General features: G+C 40.1%; 1 protein-coding gene across 1 annotated transcript in view; it reads left to right on the top strand.

Annotated features, from left to right (window-relative positions):
• The window catches only part of ERP44 (endoplasmic reticulum protein 44), a 120,446-nt gene that overhangs the window by 78,200 nt on the left and 19,245 nt on the right, over positions 1–23,001 (top strand). The window contains exons 5-8 of the mRNA XM_039525076.1: positions 1,454–1,638; positions 2,165–2,280; positions 17,035–17,092; positions 18,818–18,934. Of these exons, the coding sequence (XP_039381010.1) occupies positions 1,454–1,638; positions 2,165–2,280; positions 17,035–17,092; positions 18,818–18,934 (476 nt within the window). The remainder of the gene's footprint in view (positions 1–1,453; positions 1,639–2,164; positions 2,281–17,034; positions 17,093–18,817; positions 18,935–23,001) is intronic.

The following is a 23,001-nucleotide window of genomic DNA, read 5'->3' as shown; positions in this document are numbered from 1 at the left end:
ATTCTCTGCCCTTTTTGAGTGATACCCCAACACACCCATAACACACACATTCCCACTCTGCCTTTTCACTCTAATGGACTAGTGCTACCTATACTAGCCCTATGCTCAAACAGTGAGCATACTCCCCCAACAAAATAGCTCATCTGTAAAATTTAGCAGCCATTTCATGTCCTTTTACAACCCTTTCACACTTGCACACAGGATACCATGTATACCTATACTTCCCCCTGCCTATCATTAAATCCGCAGATTGCTCTCATATCTCACCTCACTACGGCAGTACCCATGATAAGCAGACCCTAGTGCTGTTCTACCAACGCAACCTACGCAATTTTGTATTGAATTGTTGCAGACTGGAACCTCCAGATACACATGTACCTCTTTCCTTTGATAACATACATGGGAGGAGTGGGGGGGGGGGCACTCAGATCCAGATCGCCTCATATCACAATTGCAGCTCTTTCAAGCTACTTCAGCTTATTCCTCCACCATTCAATACAACTACTTCTTACTCAATGAATGCAGCTGGAGTACATGCAGTTAATTCCCGGTGGCCGTTGCTAGCTCTGTGGAAAAGAGTTATGGTTATATATTTCCTGGTTTTCAGAAGTTTGACTTTTGCGGAACTTGACGTTGTGAAAGGGCACAAACTATCACTGGACAACCTTAACTCTGAGTTAACAAAGATTTTTGTCATTTAATAGTAAGTAAATAAGTGATGAGACTGTTGCAGCATATTTTTGTCATACTTGGCAGATAGAAAATTTAAAATTTATTTTCTAAATGTATTTGTATGTAGCTTCAAATGCTGTAACCTTCTAGAAGTACACAAATTAATACCATCTCCATGTGGTGCCCACCGCGCTATGTACTTTCTAATACCATTGTATGAAGATTTATGAAAAAATGAAATTTTAGTATGTAATGGGTTAGTGTATATCCTTGGCTCTAGCTATGAGGGAGCTTTAGTCATTGCATTATTTAGGTCTTGATCTTGTTTACATCTTATTGAACTTGCTTCTCACAGGGATTAGACTCCGTTACTTGGCAAGTTTTTACATTTTATTTGTTTATTATTGCTTGTTATGCCCTGTTTTAATATTAATTCAATTTTCTTTTAAAAAGCCCTCCACGATGTTCACATGAAGGGTGCTAAATAAGTGTAAGTGACTGACTGACTCTAGTTTTAGAACTCTGCCAGATTTTGGTCATTATGATTTCGTATGGTCATCAACATATGCAAGAAATTGCATTTCTTGAATATAAATACCATAGCTGCTCTCCATTTCTCTTTTCTGCAGTGCTTTTCATTTTGCTCTTGTTTAAGATGGGGGAAGCAGGACTGTTTGTCCAATGCCCCTGTCTTTGTTAGTGTTTGTGCGTGTGCATAAGGATTAATAAAGAGTACATTTCCATATCTATAGCATTTTTTTTCTGTTAATTTCTTTATTAGCGGACATAGCTCAAAGATACAGGATAAGCAAATATCCAACCCTAAAACTGTTCCGGAATGGGATGATGATGAAGAGAGAGTATAGGGGTCAGAGGTCGGTGACAGCAATAGCAGATTATATCAGGCAACAGAAAAGCAATCCTATTCGAGAAGTTAATGACTTGGAAGAAATTAAGTCTCTTGACGTAAGTCTCTTGATTGGTGTTCTATGAAATATGTGGATTTTAGAGTTTTGAATTTTGAGACAAAGTGAATCATGTTTAATTTGGAGTATGTATATATTTCTTGATTTTTACCATTCAAAAGAATTATTTTATTGGCTTTCATAGTCGCAGTGAAAACAGATAATTATTTCTAGTATTTCAAATTATTGGAATTAACTTTTACTTTTTTAATTGCATGGATTTTGTTAAAATTTTATCTACCTCATTGGAATTTTTTTCATGTATGTGTCAATTTGAAAACAGGAAAAGAAGCATTTTATGTTCCTTCACTGAAAGAGTATTGAGTAACATTTCTAGTCTAAATTTTTAAAACCTGCATTTTTTTATGGTCACACCTCATTTGGAGACAGATGGACAACAGCTGTTGCCCATGTCTCTGATTGTGGGATAAATGAAATGCATTTCTGGGTTTAACATATTTTTTGGGGAATAATGATAGCCTTTGGTGACTGAAAAAAAAGTCATAAATACATACTTTGTTTTACAGCGCAGTAAAAGAAATATCATTGGATATTTCGAGCAAAAGGACACCAACAACTATAAAACTTTTGAAAGAGTAGCAAATATTTTGCACGATGATTGTATCTTCCTTTCTGCATTTGGGTAAGTTTTTTCACATATCGGCTTTGTGACTGATACTGAAGTCTTTACACTAACAAATGATAGTGAGTCCTGCTTAATAGAAATAGTTTTTGGTAAAGAACTAAAAGATGATTGGATTAGAGTCTAAAAGCAAATCTTTGTACTGAGCTCAACCTAGAAGACTAAACAAAAAACACATCTAGCCAGATAGTTCTTAGTATCCTTAGTTTTTGTAGTGAAATCTTTTGTTGGCATTATGCCTCCTCTTTACTGCTCCTGCAATAGTCAGTTTGACATTTTTCTCTGCACAGAAAGGAATAGGGGAGTCCATTAGCAATATCAGAAATTTTAATTTTTAAAAATACCGATGCATAGAATGTTTTGTAGCAATCTGAATATTTTTGTAACTTTCACATTCATTTAATCAATATTTCGTAAGGCTTTCTTATAAATACTCTTTGTTTTCTTAAAATTCCATTGCTTTTCATAGTAATTGCTGTTTGAGAATAAGAGAATTCAGTAGCTAGTTACATCTGTGCTAGTGAAAACATAGCTGCTTAAAATCTTTTCACCTGTAAATTCCACCATTAGCTGCAAAATTCCAAAATCCCAGGCTTTGGGGACCATCAGACATAAAATTTTCCAGTGGCCTTGAAATTCTTTATCCATCTTAATATGTTTGTTTGCAGCTACAAATGAAAATACACAAGGTGCAGGCCAAAATCTTGCATATAGTCATATTGGTGAATTTTTACCTATGAAATAGTAACACGTCTTCCCCTGCCCCAACCCCAGCTCAGTATTAAATGAAGACAACCTAACTTCACAATTGCAGGACTTTCTGTAATTATTTTTTTAATATATTGTGGTAGCACCTAGAGGCCCCTATTGGGGACCCCATTGTCCTAGGCACTGCTCAAACATTTATATCCGTGTTTCTCAAACTTTTTCTGCTAGCAACGCCATTTGGATTTTTTTTTAAGTCACACACACACACACACACACACACACACACACACACACACACACACACACACACACACACACACACACACACACACACACACACACACACACACACACACACACACACACACACGAAAATATTGCAACCCTCTACCTTTAGCCCCCACTCTGGGCTGGGCTTCAGCCCCGCTTGGGGCCTGGGGCTCCGGACTTCAGCCCCCTGCTACCGTCAGAGCTCCCAGCTGGGGCTTTCGGCCTTGGTGACCCCATCAAAATGGAGTTGCAACCCACATTTTGAGAACCGCTGATTTATATTAAATGATCCCTACCCTGAAGAGCTTAGTATAAAAATCAGACCATTTTTATGGCTCGCCCACCTTTAAAAAAATGCATCAAATTCTGTTTTGCTTGGCAATGTTATATTATGTGATCTATAGCACCAATGCTAGACATCCCTCTACTTATTCATGCCTTAAACTACTGCCATATTTTGCATCAGATGTGGTTGCATGTTGTTAGTGAATGAAGATTCCACTGTACAGAAGTTTCTTAAAATGCCTAGGAACAATTTGGGGTGCCAATGAATCACCATAACACCCATTCCTACCTCAGCCCAAGCGCAGCTTTTGTTTTTGAGGGGTGAGGGTTCTCTTTGATGAGACGCTGCCTTTGGCCAGAATCTCATGTTACTCCTAACAACAATGTGCAATCCTGAATAAATGTAAGGTCTTGTCTACACTGCACAGTTTTGTCAACAAAAGTCAGCTTTCGTCGACAAAACAGTGGAGGTATACACAGTACAATCCCGATTTAACTCTCCTGCTACTCCAATAAAGTAAAACCACCTCAACAAGAGGCATAGGGCTTTTTGCGACAAAGTTAGATCAGCGAAGTGTCAGCATACTCACTGTGCTTGCTTATGTCACCCTAATTAGCCTCCAGGAGGTGTCGCTCAATGCCCATCATGACCGCTCTGGTCAGCAGTTTGAACTCCGCTGCCCTGAAGGGGCACAAATATGTGCCCTTCCCACATTTAAAGGCCTGGGAATTTTTGAAATTCCTCTTCTTGTTTGCTCAGCATGGACAGTTCACACAACATCTTCCCAGCTGACCATGCCAGCTTTCTGCGGTAGACACGCTTCCGCGTGGAGCACACTAGAGCTGTTCGCCCTGCTGGGTCTGTGGAAAGAGGAAGCTGTACAGTTGCAGCTTCGCTCCAGCTGTAGGAACTTTGATAACTACAGGCAGATTGCTAGTGATCTTCAGGAGAAGGGGCACAAGAGGGACATGAAGCAGTTCTCTGCTAAGATCAAGAAGCTGAGGCAGGCATATCAGAAGGCCAGGGAGGTCAACCATTGTTCTGGTGTAGTGCTGAAGACATGCCACTTCTAGAAAGAGCTGCATGCCATTCTCGGGGGCAACCACACCTCCACCACCACAAGCCCCATGAATACTTTGGGGGACTGGAGGCAGCGACCAGTCAAGTCCACCCCAAAGACGAAGTGGTAGACAAAGAAGTTGAGTTGTAATCTGGTGGTGTGGCGAGTCAGGACCTCTTTTCCACTCCAGAGGGGTCTAGCTAGTCCCAGCACTCCGGCTCTGGCATGCCTGAAGAAGGGGAGGCAAGCTCTGGTAAGCACACATTGTGGTTTGATACTGCATGGTGAGAGGAGATTGAGCTCTCATGTACTTTATGTGGGAGGCATAAGGAAAAGAAATTAACAAATAAGCCTATGCAGCTGTGCAGTGGTGGGGGGAGCCTGGCGGAAAAGTTTGTTAATGTACACCAGGATGTCCTGCAAATTCTCCATAGAGATCTCTAGAAAACTTTCCTGTAAGTATTCTGCAGTCCTCTGCCAAAGGTTCCTTGGCCGAATTGCCTTGTTTCGCCGTAGGGATTGTTGCTGCATGAACTGGAAATTATTTCAGCAGGGACCAGAGTGGTACACAGGCAAGCAGCATGCTGACCTGATCTGAAGCCGCACGCATGCGGGAAATGCACCCTTGCATCCTGGGTTACCCTCAGGAGTGAGATATCAGGTTCAATTACCCCTGCCTGTGGCAAAAGGTGCCAATATTCAGAATACTATCCCTAGGCATGTATAGTGACCCTCTTCACAAATCACCCAGACCCTTTGTCCCTTCTTGCCCACTCCCCCTCCAAAACGCACTACCCTCCACCCCTCAGCTGACCTCACCATTTTTCGAACTCTTGCCGAACTGTGCTAGCAAAGAGACAGCGAGAAATAAGCATGTGTAACTTTTGTGATTCATGGCTGTAAGTGAACTCACAATACTATCTCTTTCATTGTTTCTTTGGCTTCTGCAGATGTGCCCTTGAGGACCCAATCCTCCACACCAGTGGAGTGCCTGTGTCCGATAAGTAGAGCCCTACCAAATTCACAGTCCATTTTGATCAATTTCACCATCATAGGATTTTAAAAATTGTAAATCTCATGATATCAGTTATTTAAATCTGATATTTCATTGTGTTGTAATTGTAGAAGTCCTGACCCAAAAAAGAAGTTGTGGGGGTTGCAAGGTTGTAGGGGGGGTTGCCATACTGCCACCCTTACTTCTGCACTGCTGCTGGAAGCAGTGCTGCCTTCAGAGCTGGGCAGCTGGAGAGTGACAACTGCTAGCCAAGAGCCCAGCTCTGAAGGCAGAGCTGCTGCCAGCAGCAGAGCAGAATTAAGGATGGCATGGTATGGTATTGCCACCCCTACTTCTGCTCTGCTCCGTGCAGAGCTGGGCCCTCAGTCAGCAGCCACCACTCTCCGGCCACCCAGCTCTGAAAGCAGTGCAGAAGGGTGGCAATACTGAGACCCCTCCTCCCCAATACATTTGTGCCCCCCCCCCCCAGCAACTTCTTTTTGGGTCAGGACCCCCAATTTGAGAAACCCTGGTCTCCCCCATGAAATCTGTACAGTATAGGGTAAAAGCACACAAAAAACCAGTTTTCATGGCAGGAGACCAGATTTCACGGTCCGTGACGTGTTTTTCATGGCTGTGAATTTGATAGGGCCATACAGATAATGAGGCAAACCAGGAAGAGAAAGGATATGTTTTGTGAAGTGCTGCAGTCAACAGACGCATCACATAGCAAAACAAGAGGGTGAAGGGAGTCAATTAATGAAAGGCTCAGGCAGGATAGCCTGGAAAAAACACAGTTGCAGGAGCGGATGATAAAGCTACTGGAGAGCCAGACAGAGATGCTCAAGTCCCTCATTGCACTGCAGTTTGGGCACATCTGTGCACAACCCCCCCCTGCAGCCAATACGGAACTCCATTCCCTGCGCTTCCCACACCACATTCTTTACATGTTTACTCCTGGGGGAATTCTGTGCCAAAAAAATAAAAATTCTTCACCAAAAAATTAAAAATTCTGCACACAATATTTTAAAATTCTGCAGAATTTTGCATATTTTATTTGTCAAAATAATACAATATAATCACACTAGTTTCAGTTAGTTTTGTAATTCATTTCAAAGTACCTGTCAGCAAGTATGTCTGTAACAATGCAGACAAAAAGATTCAGGAAATGTTTTTTGACAAATAGATTCCTTACTAGGCATATTAATACAGAACTCTGAGTAATAATTCATTTAAACTACAGTATAGAACTGTATTTCCCGCACCCCTCAGAAGCAGTGCAAAGGCTTGGGGGAGTCGGGGCTAACAGAGCAGCTGAGAGAGAGGGAAGTAATTGTTGGGAAGGAGCCTGGGTATGAACTTGAAGGGTTGTTGAGTATGGGTGGGAAAAGTACGGAACAGGGTTTTGTTTTGGGGTTTTTTTGGGGGGGGGGCGGGGAGGGATTGTTAGAGAGCATCCCCCATGCAGTCCCTGGCTGACCTCTAGCCTCCCTCATTCAGCCAAGCACATCTGCCCCTGTTCCCCCATGTGTCCTTGCACCCCCTGTCCCCATCTGTCTCTGTGCCCCCACTCAACCCATATGCCCTTCCCCTCTGCCCATGTGGCCCTGCACCTCCTTCCCTGTCCCTATGGCCCTGCACCTCCAATCTCATTCTGCCCCCATCTGTCCTCCCCCACTAGCCCTTATGAGTCCCTGTCTGACCCTCCTCTCCGCCCCATATCCCCTGTCTCCTGATCTGGCCCAACAGGCACTGTGAAGAAGGTAGGCTCTTTCTCTTCACTATTGTAACTGGGGTTGGCCAGGAGCGGCTGCTGTGTTCTAGCACCACAGTGCCCTCTGGTGGGCAAAAGGTGGAACTGCAGCAACTGTTCAGCAGAAGCTATTTTCCGCACGCACAAAAAAATAAAATAAAAAAAATAAAAAAAATATGCACAGCACATGCAATATGCGCAGTGGCGCAGAATCTCCCCAGGAGTATATTCTCCTGGTTCCTTGCAGTATCCTGTGCACTCCACAATGAAAGCTGGAGATACTCACAGCTGTGAGAGCTGTAACCGAGAGACTGTTCCTCATTACCATGTCCCCTGTTTGACAAAATTTTTGTGTTTTGTCCTGTTATTAAGCTTTAATCTTTGAAATAAAATGGGTCTTTGTGTCATACACACATTAATTGATGCTAACATCAAACACAGTGGCTATAGGCAGAAATATTTGCTCAGTACAATTAATTCTCAGGAAGCAAGCCCTATAGGGGTCATTCAAAGACATAAAGACGCGTTACTGGGAATTAGTATCAAAATGCTCCTTCAAAGCCTCACTATTTCAAATAGCCCTCTGCTATGGCCCTCTAATTGCCCTGATATCTGGTTGCTCAAAATCAGCAGCTAACTGATCTTCTTCAGCACTCCACCCCGGGGAAACTTTTCCTCCTTCGCTTCACAAATATTATGCAGAGTAGAGCAGGTCGCAATGGCCATCGGAATATTTTCCTCACTGAGGTCTAACATGCCAAAAAGGCAGCACCAGCAATCTTTTAATCAGCCAAAGGCACATTCAACAGTCATTCAGCACCTGCTGAGCCTGTTGTTGAAGCACTCCTTGCTGCTGTCTAGATTCCCAGTGTAAGGCTTCGTGAGCCATGGGAGCAAGGGATTGTCAGGGTCTCCCAACCACTATGAGCATTTCCTTATCCCATATTGGAATCTTCTGGTCTGGAAAGAAAGTCCTAGTGTGCAGCTTTCTATATAGTCCAGTGTTCCTAAAGATGTGCACATCATGTACCTTCCCTGATCACCCTGCACTGATGTCAGTGAAATGGCCCTGGTGATCCACCAGTGCCTGCAAGACCATGGAGAAGTAGCCCTTTCGGTTAATGTACTCTGTCGCAAGACGTTCTGGGTCCAAAATTGGGTTGTGTGTTCCATCTATCGCCTCACCACAGTTAGGGAATCCCATTGCCTCAATGCCATCAGCAATTTCCTGCACATTATTGAGAGTCATAGTCCTTTGTAGCAGGAGATGATTAATAGCCCTGCACACTTGCATCACTGCAACCCTCATGGTGGACTTTCCAACTCCAAACTGATTCACAACTGACCAGTAGCAGTCTGGATTTGACAGCTTCCACACAGTGATCGCCATTCGCTTTTCCTCAGTGAGGTCAGCTCTCATTCTGGTGTCGCAGTGGTAAGGCGAGCCAGCACACAGTTCCAGGACAGTGGATTTGCACATGTGAAAGTTCTACAGCCACTGCTCGTCATCCCATATGTGCATCACGATGCAATCTCACCACTCCGTGCTTGTTTCCCAAGCCCAGTACCGATGGTTCACTGTATGCAGCTGCTCTGTGAATACCAGCAGCAATCTTGAATTATTTCTTTCCATGGCACACAGCAGGGCAGGCACCACCGATTGATTTTCTGATTCGCAGCTGCATAACCAGCCATGCTGTGTTCATAATGCTCATCACCAGAATGATCTGGTGATAGCAGTGTAGGATCTATATTTTCAGGCAGAGATGGCGGGCACACAATTAACAAGGGCTGTTGAAAAATGGCATGAAACCAAGTTGGAAGCCCATGGAATGATGGGACAGAAAGAACTGCATCATGGGATATGGTGAACACACCCCCATGATGCACCATGATCCATTCCCAGAGCTCCCAATGGCAGAGGGTGGCAAGTTGTACAGTGACACAAGGAGCATTGTGGGGATATGCACAACCGATGTAATTAAAGAGACTTATGATCATTGATGTAACTTAAGTCGACTTAACTCTGTAGTGTAGACATGGCCTAAAGTTGGTTAAAGAATCTTGGCTCTTAACTCACACTGACACCTTTGTTAGTAAGATCTGGAGGTGTGGGCAATGCTAAAATGTCAACTTAGTTTGTAAAGGGCTTTCCTTTTCCGTGATAAAAAACTTCATCGCAAGTTAAACACCTTGCGGCAAATTCCACTATTGAAGAACACCCTAAATTAACCAACAAATGAGTGAAGTATATCTATTTTTATTCCTGGTTACAGTAGTATTGTCATGTAAAATTTCTATCAAAAATTCTGAGCCCAACAAAATATCTGTAGCAATGCTGTAGAAGAACATTAAATGTTTAGGGGAAGATATTTAACTTTCAGAGGCACAATGACAGTTACATGTCTTATGAAAGAGAAGTGCGTTACTGCCATTTATGCCTTTAGAAAATTGACCCTCCCCTTAATGTGGATGTGCTGGTAATATATGACATACAGCTTTTGACTTAGTTTTTGTTGTTGACTATTGATAACCAATCACTTATTAAGCACTAATGAGCTCAGTTACATGCTAGTTTAGTTTACTGGTTAAAGAATAAGACAAAGGGAATGGCTACACAGCAGTCATTTGGGTGTGGGGGGGCAGTTGTTGTAGCACATATAGATGTATCCAAGCTAGCTCTAACCTATATCAATAACAGTGAAGCTGCAGCAGCATGAGTTAATTTAACATTGGTAAGTGCATTGGAATCTTCTGATAGAAAACACTATAGAGGTTGACAGTTATCTATATTTCATTAAATAATAATGTATTAACTGCAGTATTTCAACTATAAAAGTAATTCAATAGAGAGAAAAATAAAATGACTAATTTTTTGTAATTGTAGAGGTAATAAAATACTACTATAGATCCTGCTTTTGCAATGTTTAGTGTGCTGGCACATGACTATTTAAAGTGACTGGGCCTCTTGCAAATTTGTCTGTCTGCTTCATGTTGCAGGATCAGGACCTTAGTTAGTATAATGTCTTTCACACAAACGGAATTCTAAAATGCTTTTGAGTTAAATAATAATGAGAATTGGCAGAGAAATTAAGAGATATAGGTAGGGTAGAAGAATGTTTCTTCCAGTTGAACAAGCTCAGTACACAGTACACAGCTCTTAAACATGCACAAGAAACCAATAAAACAAGCACGTAAATAAAATCAGCACAATACAAGTGGTCCTCACTTTTTCCTAGTTTATTTTCTGGTGAGTTAGAGCTTAACAAAAGAGGTGTATTTCTATTAAAAGGATATGGCTGTGAAAGTAGAGAAGATCAAGGAGGACACTAATCAAGTGTATCTCTCTTGGCAAGGCTGCGTGTCTCAGGCTCTCTGCATCTGCCTCATGTTCCAAACCAGTGAACCAGCATCTGAGGCAGTAAAATCCTTCAGATGCTCTGTGACCACAACTTTCATTCTTGTTCTGAGGACCAGAAGTACTAAACTACTATTCAGAATCTTGTTTCTTTATAGTGTCTTTCCAGTCTTCCAAATCTCTCAAATGCTCCTTCAAAAGCCATTAGAAGTATAAAAATGATATTAAGGATTCCTCTGTCCCACCACTTCAGAAACAGTAGGCAATAGTAATGACCTGAAATTCTTACTGAAAATATTTATTTAGATATTGTAAGACATCCAAGAACTAGTCTAGAGAAGTGCTGGTGCCTTTGATTTTCAACTTGTAATATGCCTATCTCTACATTCCCATCTCCCCAGCCCAGCTGTTATCAACATCATCCCCACCATCACTTCCTTAAGAGACTTAATTTCCATTTCTGTACTCTGCCTGATAGCCTGTCTTCTGCTTCGTTTTTTCACAAAGCATAGTTGCAGCCCAATTCTGTAACCAAGGAATGTTGATATTTGTATAACTGATTAGTCTAAGGAAAAGCCTCTCAGATGGCAATCTCCCACATCCTAGTGCTGCTCAGCTTTCTGAAGTTAGTTGTACAATTCAGCAGCAATTCTCTGAACCTGACAGAGCATAGTCCATGTGGCATGGGCAGAGCTTTCCTGCCTTGAGTAGGCAACCATACTGAAGCAAAGGATAAGGAGATTTGTCATCTGCAGTAATGCTTGTTTTGCTGAGATCTATATCTGTTGGCCTGAGATAATCCTCTGCGCTCTTTTCCACTTTCATAACCTGCTTCAAGGTAGAGCCTATGAGGCACTGAACCTGAACTGTTATGGTGACTTCCGGTTCCAAACTTGTTGGAAGGATTTTTTTCTCTAGGCTCCCCTGCTGGAAACTTATACAGACAAGTGTTTCTAGTTTGGAGTATATAGAACTAAATGGTTCAAGGGAAGATGGTTATAGTCAAATCCAAAATCCACCTATAAACTCTAAAGATTATAAAGTAACTCCTAATCCTTAATAGGGTTCTCCCAGTCTGAGTCTGGACAGACAGCTCAACAACTGTAAGGTTATATGAACCATCATGTCCAGATTTCTCTTACAATGAGCTGAAATAAATATGAAAGCTTTTGATTTTGCATGAAAAGCAGACCACTTCACAAACCACCCTCAAGACAATGCTGCTTTTGCCTTGCCAAAGCAGTGCTGTCCTTGAGTTATTTAGGTAACGGAAGTTGAAACAAAGCCACAATTTTACTTGTTCTAGTACATGGAGAGGATTGGCAGGATGGGCACAATTTCAAAGAATTATAAAGAAAATCCGAGTTGAAATATCACCAGTGTAAAGGTTAGTGGTCACTGCTTAGGAACAAGATGGATAAGAAAGAAGAGCGTCATTGACTGAACAGTATAGGAGAGGTCTTTGCAAAGAAGACGAACAAACACCGAGACTAAGACTATGTTGGTTAATAGGATTGAAACTACAGTGGGGGAGAGAGTCTGTAGCTGCAGAGGTAGATTGGGAGAGTGCTATGGTCCACAGTGTGGACAGTTGCACAGAACCCAAATGGAATCAGAAGAAGCTATCAGGAGGAGCAGGGAAATCACTTTTTAGTACTAGAAATATATTGATATACTATAGGGAATTCAAGGAAAAAACCCTAGTGATTTTGGAAGTGGAAGAATTGATTTAACAGTTTGAGGAATGTTTTAGAAACTATAGGTATGCGGTCCATGGTTCTGACTTGTGTTTTAATCATCATTAGGAAAGAGAGAAAAAGAATCTACCTGCATGATAGATGATGAAGAATAGGAGTGGGACGTTACAAGCTAGTGCACTGTAGATTCACACCCTAGCTTGCCATGCACTAACGTCCTGTGTAAACAAGCCCTTAATCATTTCTCCCCTCAACCAGGTTTAATTTGCATAGCGTCTTTTATATCCAGTCAGTTATCCAGTCATCCATAGTGTTCCAGATAAAACAAAGAATAGACAGGACACTTGCATTTGAGGCACTAAAATAGAACAAGACCTTGTAGACCACTTTTAACCACTCCCCCCCCCCCCCCAAAAAAAAAAAGAAAGAAAGAAAGAGAAAAATCATGGCACAAAATGAAACTTGTTTTCATTTTTCTTTGTTGATCACTTTGTAAAAGGGATGTCTTTTACTGTTAGAGCTGCTTTTTTGTTTGTTTGTTTGCTTTATGTAATGCACCCCAACGCTGTTTGATTTTAATTGTGCTGAACTCAGTAATGGTGGTTACATACACATGACCAGTGATGGAAGTGGAAGGAGACAGAAGAGGGCCTTGACAAAAGAAATGGGTCCCATAACATTGTACTTCAGAACTTTGTTTTTCTTATCTATAGGTGTAGGACCTGATTAAGTTGATAGTAGCTGAGATACTTCTATTTCCACACCTACTTTTGAGTCTGGTATAGTGAAAGACAATTTTGAACATGGGAAGTTGCTTCAGTTTAGTTCCTTTATTAAAGGGTGGGGGAGGGGTTCTGTCATAGTGGTTGTATCTTTTGTTTTTTGAGTTATATATGACCAAAGGAAAATGGGAAAGATAAGGAGGCAGGCAAATATGTTAGAAAACTCCTTTTATTAATATGCATATAATTATGCATTGCTGGAGAGTTGTCTTCTGTACCTGGAGTACAATAAAAGTAAATTAAATATATATCTCATGGTCAAAATGACAACTAAGGTAGGAAGATAGAAACAGATGCAAGTATTTGAACAGCATAAACACAAGAAGCAAAAGGGAGGGTAATTAGATTAAATGAAGCAAAACTAAAATGTGGCTGTTAGAGATTATCCTTTGGAAAACATTTGAGGATTTGTGTCTTATCAAATCACAATTGCAAAAATGCATCTACATGGGATCCATTGGCTTTTCTTAGGTCAGCTATAAGTAAATTTTATATAACTAATAGTGAGAAACTACTGTCTCAACACTGATAGAAACTAGATGTAAGAGAGCAACTTATTGGGAAAGATGGAATAGAGTTAACTTGTGTTTATCAGTGTTTGACTTGCTTTTTATTGGAAAAACTAAACTCTATATTACATAGTAACAGGAAAAGAAATATTCAGATATATGGTTTTGCTCCCTGTGGAGTGTACAGATGAAATCAATAAACCATAAACACTAGATTCTTTCTTCTAATTTTTAATAAAGAATTTAGATATTAAGGATCTACCTTCTGATATGAAGTATGCTTTAATCATTAGGGGCCTGATCTAATGCCCATTGAAGTGGATGTAAGAACTTTGGATACTTGAGTTAGTATTTGTTACTGTTTTGTTAAATGTTGTTTTTATTATTATTATTACCTGCCTTTGTACCATATTAGTCTCATAGCTGTTTCAGTGACTTACAGCAGGGACACATTAACTCTTCATATGCAAACTAGGAATTTCCAGGCTGTCCTATGGCAATTGGGCTAAAGGAGTCTAAAATCTATAGGAAAGGATGGAGAGATACTTTGAAGGCAAAAATAAAATTGGGGAAGGAGGTGAGAATATCCTTCCTTTCCGCCTCTTTTCCCCTGGTCCCTCAACTTTCCCATTTCTGGTGTGTCAACTCTGGTGTTCATTAGATAGTGGAGCTAAACAGGTGACAACAGACACAAAAACAGGAGTTATTCTGGAGGGCCTTTCCATATACATTGCACTCTTGGTTTGCATGCACTCGAGATTGGAATCTCTTTAGCCAGCAGTGTCTTTTAGGATCCTGCATGCACCTTGAGTGTCCTCATGCTCCTATATCAAGGGCAAAAAAGGTGATACAGGCCTAACCACCACTCGGTTCCGTCTCACCACTGTGGCTGCAAGACAGAGCTCCACACTATCTGCATCTCAATGCACTTTCACAAAGACTTTTGTGGCTATTTGTACATATTCGTGTTAAGAATAGATTAGATAGTTTTCCTGTTGGCAAGTTTTGCCTATCGTGTTCTCTTTTCTTTTACCTTTTGACAGGAAGATGTTCATGGTACTAGGGCACAGGAATGCCTGATCCTAAATTGCCTGGCTTTAAGTATTGCCCCGCTTGCAAGGTGGCAGTGCTCATTAATGATGTCTTTTTGTCACGGGGGGGTCAAGTCTTGACACCTGCTCGGTATGCAAATCCTTTTGAAAACAGACTTCAAAAGCAAGAAACACATCTTAATCTCTTTTGTTAGACTGATCCATGCCCCCTGCTTCTCATCTGGGCAGCATAGACTTCATCTTCTTTCCCTGAACTAGCTCTACTCAGTCCAGAAGGGCACCTGTGAGCTCCGGAGATCTGGGCGCAGGACCAGGAGTGGAGCCATGGGAATGGAGGCCAGCAGCCAGACCCAGGCCAGGAGTAGACCTGGTTGGCACTCCTTCCCCGCCCCTGTGGGAGCTGGCCCGGGCATGGCTATATCAGTCAGGAGTGTGAAAAATCCAGACCGCTGACTGACATTGCTATGCTGACAAAAAACCCAGTGTAGGCCCAGTATGTCGATGAAAGAGGGCTTCTGTCAACATAGCTAACTATATTCAAGGAGGTGGTATTCCTACCCCAGCAAACTCCTGTCAGTATAGGCTGCATGTATGCTACCGGGCTAGGCCAGTATAGCTATTTTAACAGAACTATGCCAGGATAGTCTCCATAATGTAGATATACCCCAAACCTGTTTGTACTCATGGCCTCTTGCTCAGTCTTCATGCAACCTCCCAGGCTACACCTATATTGCATGCAAGCAGACACTACATGCTTGGGCCTCTACGGATCCCTCCCTAGGTTCTCACATTATGTAACTGGTGGAGGGTGTGCAAAAGGGAGTATCTTTCTCTCTCTCTCTCAGAACCTCCTAACCGAGATCTTAGTGACAGATGCGTTCCTTCTGGGGTGGGAAGCACATCTAGACCATCATTGGGTACAAAGTCTATGGACCAATGAATAGACTTGACTTCACATAAATATAAATATATTAAAGCTCAGTGTGGTTCACTAAACCTGTGTTGCTCTCCTACCAGTGATCCAAGGACTGACCAAAGTATGACCAACACCACAACTACATGTATATAAAACAATAGTGGGGAGCCCGATTATCCCCTTTATGTACAGAAGTGGTTGGATTATGGAACTGGTGCATTTGGCAATGTCTCCCATAACACTACATCTCTCAAGTCTATCCAATGCCCTAGCATACCATGTGAGCAGACATTGTTTGTCAGACTAAGAGTGGATGATCAAGGATTTTGTTACCTCACATTTTCCAGGACTGTGTCATCTGTAAATAGATCTGGAGTTCTTTGAGATGGCCACATATATTCCACAACCCATCCTCCTTCCCCATTACTATGGAGTGTTTTAACTCCTGAATTCTGTGATAATAAAGGAACTGAGTGGCTGTTGGGCACTCTTCTCCCTCCCTCCCATATGTTCTCAGTTCAGGAGCAGGAGGACACTCAGGCCGCAGGCATGGCCCCACCGAACACTGTTGGCCAAAAAATTCCAATATCAACTGCATGAGGCACGTGCACACCAAGACTGTAATATATATGGACAACAAGTCTCTGAGAATTCCAGTTACTGTTAGAAAGGTAACTTCTTTTTGAACAGTCTTGACTTTTTTGTTTGTTCTGTTGCTCAGGTTTTAATTTAACCTCTTGTGAAGTCATAATTTCATTAGTTTTCTAGTCATCTGTAGAGTTCCAGGGTAGAAAAGAGCTGAATCTCCAGTTAAAAGAGTAAGCAGAAAAAAAGCTTTATTAATGCAAACACCTCTTTCCCCTCCACATACACACACTTTTTTCGGGCTGCCTTTACATCATGAAGAAACAAAAGGGGCCAACACTTTTTAAAAAATCCTTTGCAGATAACCTTTAAATTATACAAAGTAATGTGGTTTAGTAATCAGAAGATGATGCACCAATATATTAGAACCTCTTTTATCCAAACCCCCGTTATCAAAAACAAAAAACGTCATTACCCAAAATTAGATTATATTCATCAATGTGCATCACTTGCACTGTGAAGCTCCCCACATACACCAAAACCTGTTCATCTTAATTCCACATCCTCCTCTCACTGTCCCCTCACACCCAATTCTAGTTGATCTCTCTAGTACCTTAATTGGAAGATAAATTTCTTGGTGCTCAAAAATGGTAATGAGTGGGTACCTAAAAAATAAATGAGGTATGATAGCAATTTCAGCCAAGTGGATTATTGCTTTCATTATCTAAGCCATTTTATGTTTATTTATCATTACTAAAGCATATTTCTTCACTGCTTTTTCTAGGCCTGTTTCAAAACCAGAGAGATTTAGTGGGGACAACATAATCTACAAGCCACCAGGGGTAAGTTTAACTACTTATTTTGCTTGTTTTCATTATGTGTATTAAATGTGGTCTTATGGAAGTTTAGATCATTTAATATGGTGCTGCTTCTCAGTTTTTAAATTGTTTTATAGCTGAATATTTTATCTAGAAAAAGAAATATGTACATGGGCAGTAGTGGTTCTGAATTTGGGAGATGAAGTGGTCTTAGTCTAACAATGAAAAAAGTAAGCATACACACCTAAATTTATTATTTCAAATTTATAACTTTCCTGAAATGAGGGATTTTTTTCCAGAAAAATGACGCATTTGTCAGGTGTCCCGCTTCTGTTTCTTTTGTCCTGCAGAATTTTTTGTTCAATATGCATTGCCAAATTTTCTGCCTGCATACCTTATTTAGTAGATTTTGTTTTCCTCAAAGCAGGTGATGTTTATCACACCTTCCCTCATTTTCTCTTGCACCTGATATTAGATGACTTATCTACAGGTGTCTGCTGTTCTGTTTTCTGAAGAAAAAATTCTCTTAACGTTAATTATATAATCACAGAAGTTACCAAGCAGTCATTCATAATAATTAAATATATGTATAGTTTTTATTTGTAAAAAATCCACCATAAAAGGAAATGCTCAGTTTTTCCTTTTTAAATCTCAGTGAAACCTTAACAAGGGCTCCCTATTTTAAGCTAAGACAGAAGACAGTCAAGGTGACAAATACAATGAAAGATAACTTTAAAAAAAAACCAGATGGGTTTCCAAACACACTTTGCTGCAAGAAAAGTCTAGAACAGGGGTAGGCAACCTATGGCACATGTGCCGAAGGCGGCACACAAGCTGATTTTTCAGTGGCACTCTCACTGCCTGGGTCTTGGCCACTGGTCCGGGGGGCTCTGCATTTTAATTTAATTTTAAATGAAGCTTCTTAAACATTTTAAAAAATTTATTTACTTTATATACAACAATAGTTTAGTTATATATTATAGACTTATAGAAAGAGACCTTCTAAAAACATTAAAATGTATTACTGGCACGCAAAACCTTAAATCAGAGTGAATAAATGAAGACTCGGCACCCCACTTCTGAAAGGTTGCCGACCCCTGGTCTAGACGGTCACTTTTGAATCTGTGCCTGTTATCACTTCCTCAGCTCTTGACAGTTTGCGTACTTGACACCAGCCACAAGTAACTACAGTAGAAGTCATGCAGTCTTCCTCAGAGTCAAATACCAAGAAGACAGAAAGAAAGCCTGCCACAATTTAGCAATGTCTCTCTGGCAATATAAGTTTAATCAGCCCTGAGATTCCAGTTTCTCTCCGTCCTGTTATTTTTTTCAGTGTTTTTGTAAGCACCACTCTTAAGAAACCTAACATCTGTGTACAGCTGAAATCTTGCAGTCCTTCATAGACCAAGTTATTATTTATCAACAATCCTACAAAATTCTAAAATAAGTCTTAAAGTAATTTATTCTAAACATCCCTTTTTAACAGATGCAAAATTGTATCAGATTTTTATTTTTAACCTTAACTTGTAAAGTGGAGTTGGTTGTATAAACTGTTGTGTATATATCTATTTGTTTAATGTTATTTAAAGCCATAGTTTGGGGATTGCATATGTAATACATTTGTCTGAACACAACTCTTCATTGTAGTCCTGTCCAACAACTTCCATGTCATGTATTTGATCTCCCTTTAGGGAATATAGTATTTACTTATTTTCAAATAAGAATAATCAAAACATTTTTTGAAAACAGGAAAATGCTCCAGATATGGTATACTTAGGTTCTATGACCAATTTTGATTTGACTTATGCATGGACGCAAGATAAATGTGTGCCTCTTGTTCGTGAAATTACATTTGAGAATGGAGAGGTAAGGATTGCATTTTTCTTCCACCTTTCTGCTTTTTTCATTTAACCATCAATCTGCTCTTTCAAAAATAAACTCTCTCTAGAACTCAGTTACACCCTGTCAGTCACCTTCCCTGCATTTATTTTACCTTTTGCATAAAATAGTTGCACTTCAGTTTTCTGTTTACTCTGTTTCTCAGCTCTTAGTAAAGGGTGAATTGGAGGGAGGTTAGTGGGTAATTAATATACTGGTTGACTATAGGAGATTATAGATGAGGATATGTGGCTCATTTTGGAAGTATCATAAGATCTGGGATGTGGGTATAAAGTTGTCTGAAATATAGATGTAGGTATAGTGCTGCGACCTGGGTGTATCACTTAACTTTTCCATGCTTCTGTTTACCCATCTTAAATAGATACAAGACCTTTTGCATAGAGATTTTGAGGTGCTGTAAAATCCTTATGTGAAAGGTATTATATGTGTGCATAGTATTCATGATTATTATACTGTGAGCTTGAAAAATATACCTGCTAGCCAGGGTGAAAAATGCAGTGGGCATGTTGCCACAAGTAATTTAAAGGAATAAAACGGTTGTACACTGTAGTTAGTTATAAATGTTGTCAATCATCTTTCTATTTAATAAATTATATAAAATATAACTTAATAGGATTGGCAGGAAAAAAATTAACTGAATATATTTGCCAGCCTCCACAAGCATTAATCTAATATGTATTTGCTGAATAGTATTTGATTAGCTATAGAGTTGGCTAAATGCCACAAAAATATTAAATTATTCTGTGAATACCTGTACAATTTATTAATATTTGCTGAGCCTTATTCAACCAACACTGCTTGCTACGTCTGTCTTGCTTTTGTTTGACCTTCTTTCCCTTTCTGTTTTCCACCACATTTCTTCCTTTAATAAATCAAGATGTATCTTTTTCTGGGTTGTTCTTAGTATTCATTTCTCATCTCTCTGTTCCCTTTTCAATGTTTTCTTTTTTTCCTTCCTTCATTGTATTCTCTGCCTCCTTCTGTTTTCTCTCCTTTCTGTATTCGCACCCCCAAATTATAATTTACATGTAAATATGTAAACATACAAAATAAAATAAAATATATTGAACTTGCTAATTAGCTACACTCAAACAGCACATTTAGACTACAGCACCTGTTAAAAACTGCAATGCAGTTCTAACATATTGCAGTGTGTTCTCCACATGATGATGTATAAACTGAAGAATCATCCTATATTCTCTTTTGTGGGGCTTTTTAGCTTTCGCCACTAAGTGGGGTATCCTGTGCAGTTTTGACTGTGCTCAAATTATTCTATTAGCTTACATAACGGGGGGAGAAGACAGAGAAAAACTTATTTTGTGTGATAGACCATGCTAAGTGTAATCTTTTAATCAGCATTTAGACTTTTCAGCAGAAACTTCTGTTAAACACAATTTTTAATTCTTCATTTGCATTTCAACATGTAAAAACATGCCAGGTATTTAGCATTTTTAGAACTGCATGATGGATTTTTAGTGTACTTTTCCCACAGTGAAATCAGATTCTGATCCCTAGAAACCAAGGTTCATCATTGTAAGTTTGTATCAAGTTTCTGTCCCAATTTTTCTAGTTGCTCTTGTGACTCTCCACTCCTGTTTACTTGGGCAGATACTTACAATCCCAAGTCATTCCCAATTGACATTTTGCTTAGCAACATTTGTTTAAAAACTCAGTGCTGCCAGTAGCCAAACAATTTCAAACACGCCAGAATTCTGATACTTCTGCCTGCTTGTAATTGTATAGTAGTCAGACATTTAGTATATAATGTCTAATATTTTTAGAGCAGAAGTATGAAGCATTGTCTTCAATGTTTTAAGCTGTATTTCTTTGACTTGCCAGTATGTGCTATAAAATATGATGTAAATAAAAAGAGAGTTCAACATGAAAACATTGGAAATTAATTTTAAATTGAACTCAGTCTTGGTAAATTAATTTCTCTGGTTTGCTTTGTTTAAATTGTTTTTAATGTCAGACTAATACTATGTGTATATTGGCCACACAATTGGGAATTCAGAGCATGGTTATTCATTGTGACATTAGACAACATATAGTGGTTGAACTTCAAAAAGTTTCTTCCATTTTGAAGCTCTCTGCCAGTCTGAGAGATTCTCTGTTCTTAAAATGGAGAAATACCACTGGATCCAGTAATATCTCTCAAAATAGAAGAAAATAAGCATGATCACAGGTTAATCTATCTGTTGAGAAAGTAGTTAAATTTGTAAAGGGCAAACACTTAGACGTCACAGGAAACCATGTGATATAACATGCTGAACTGTGGGTTCATATTGCTGATTATTCTAGGAAGGGTTAATGGTTCCATGAAGACATACAGAAAAACTGTGGGAGGTTATGTCTTGGGGGAAAACATCTTTCAGTGCACTCCATGCAAAACAAAGAGCAGTTGCAGGAGAGAAGTCCAGAAAGTGAGACAAGCAGCTGTTCCATTCGCTGATCATCCAGACCCGGTAGAGAATTAGACTGGAAAGGCAAACCAAATAATACCTGTGTTGGACTGCATTTAATAAATCCCCCAGACAACACTCCAATTCTGGACGTGTGTGTTAGCCTAGAAATAGAAATGGTATAGGGGAGCAGAAAAGTGCTGCCAGACTGGAACAAATTATTGTGTGTAGGAGGCCTAACTCAGTATGTACGCACTAGTGGTACTGGACATTTAGTTCAGAGTCTGAAGAATACTGCAGTAACTTGTGTCATTTGCTAGGCAACACGTGCTGGCCTTTGGCAGAGAAGACAAGATTCTTGGGGATAGGTCAGCAGGAAGACCAAAGGAATCTCTTTGATGAAGGTGTCCTTAGATTTCACTTTTTTCTAGACAAGCAAGGAAGTCAACATAGCTAATGTCAAGTATCAGAGGGGTAGTCGTGTTAGTCTGGATCTGTAAAAGCAGCAAAGAGTCCTGTGGCACCTTATAGACTAACAGATGTATTGGAGCATGAGCTTTTGTGGGTGAATACCCACTTCATCGGATGCAAGTGGGATTGCATCCGACGAAGTGGGTATTCACCCACGAAAGCTCATGCTCCAATACGTCTGTTAGTCTATAAGGTGCCACAGACTCTTTGCTGCTTTAACATAGCTAATGATTAGAGATGGTCAAAATAATTGGCGTGGAGGGTTGGGAATTGCAATTCCCACTTCCCACTGGTCATCAATATTTCAAATGCTTTCAGACTTTCTAGCCAACTCTGTTGACAACCTGCTATTTGAGGGATTTGGGGGAAGTAACTTTACTAGTATGACCTTGGTTGTATACTGAATATATATTATTAAAGGGATAGAGTGTGCGGACAGTGCAGCAGATGCTTTTCCCCTGCCAGGGGAGGAAGGTGACATTTCAGTCTAGATATCCAAGTGCTCCACTTCATATTTCAATTCTAGAAAAATATGTAAAAGCTAGAGGTGAAAGGGGACCACGAACATCATAGCACAGGCAGATACTTTTTCTTGTTGTCTCATATGAAGGGTGACTGAGGGCCCAGCCGTCTCACGTGAGTAGAACTGACTAGGAGCAAACATGGTTAAAATATAGAGATTATTTTGGTGTGGGAGAGAAAGTAGTAGACATGTAATAAAGATTATTAGAACAGGAGTTACATGAATTAATATGCAAATTAGATACAATTAACACTGGCCTAAACAGAGACTGGGAATGGTTGGGTCATTACACTAATTGAATCTATTTCCCTATGTTAAGTTCTCCTCACACCTTCTATGGGCCATCTTAATTATCACTTCAAAAAGTTTTGGTTTTTTTCCTCCTGCTGATGATAGCTCATCTCAATTGATTAGACTTTTCCTGTTGGTATGCATACTTCCACCTTTTCATGTTCTCTGTATGTATAAATATCTCCTGTCTGTGTGTTCCATTCTATGCATCCGAAGAAGTGAGCTGTAGCTCACGAAAGCTCATGCTACAATAAATGTGTTAGTCTTTAAGGTGCCACAAGTACTCCTGTTCTTTTTATGAATTACAAAGGTATTTTCAGAAAGTTTTTTAAAAATCCTGTAAAAGA

The sequence above is a fragment of the Mauremys reevesii genome, linkage group 2, assembly GCF_016161935.1.
Source record: "Mauremys reevesii isolate NIE-2019 linkage group 2, ASM1616193v1, whole genome shotgun sequence".
Lineage (NCBI taxonomy): Eukaryota > Metazoa > Chordata > Testudines > Geoemydidae > Mauremys > Mauremys reevesii.
The sequence above is the reverse complement of the archived record's forward strand: the minus strand, read 5'-3'. Positions and strand labels throughout refer to the sequence as shown.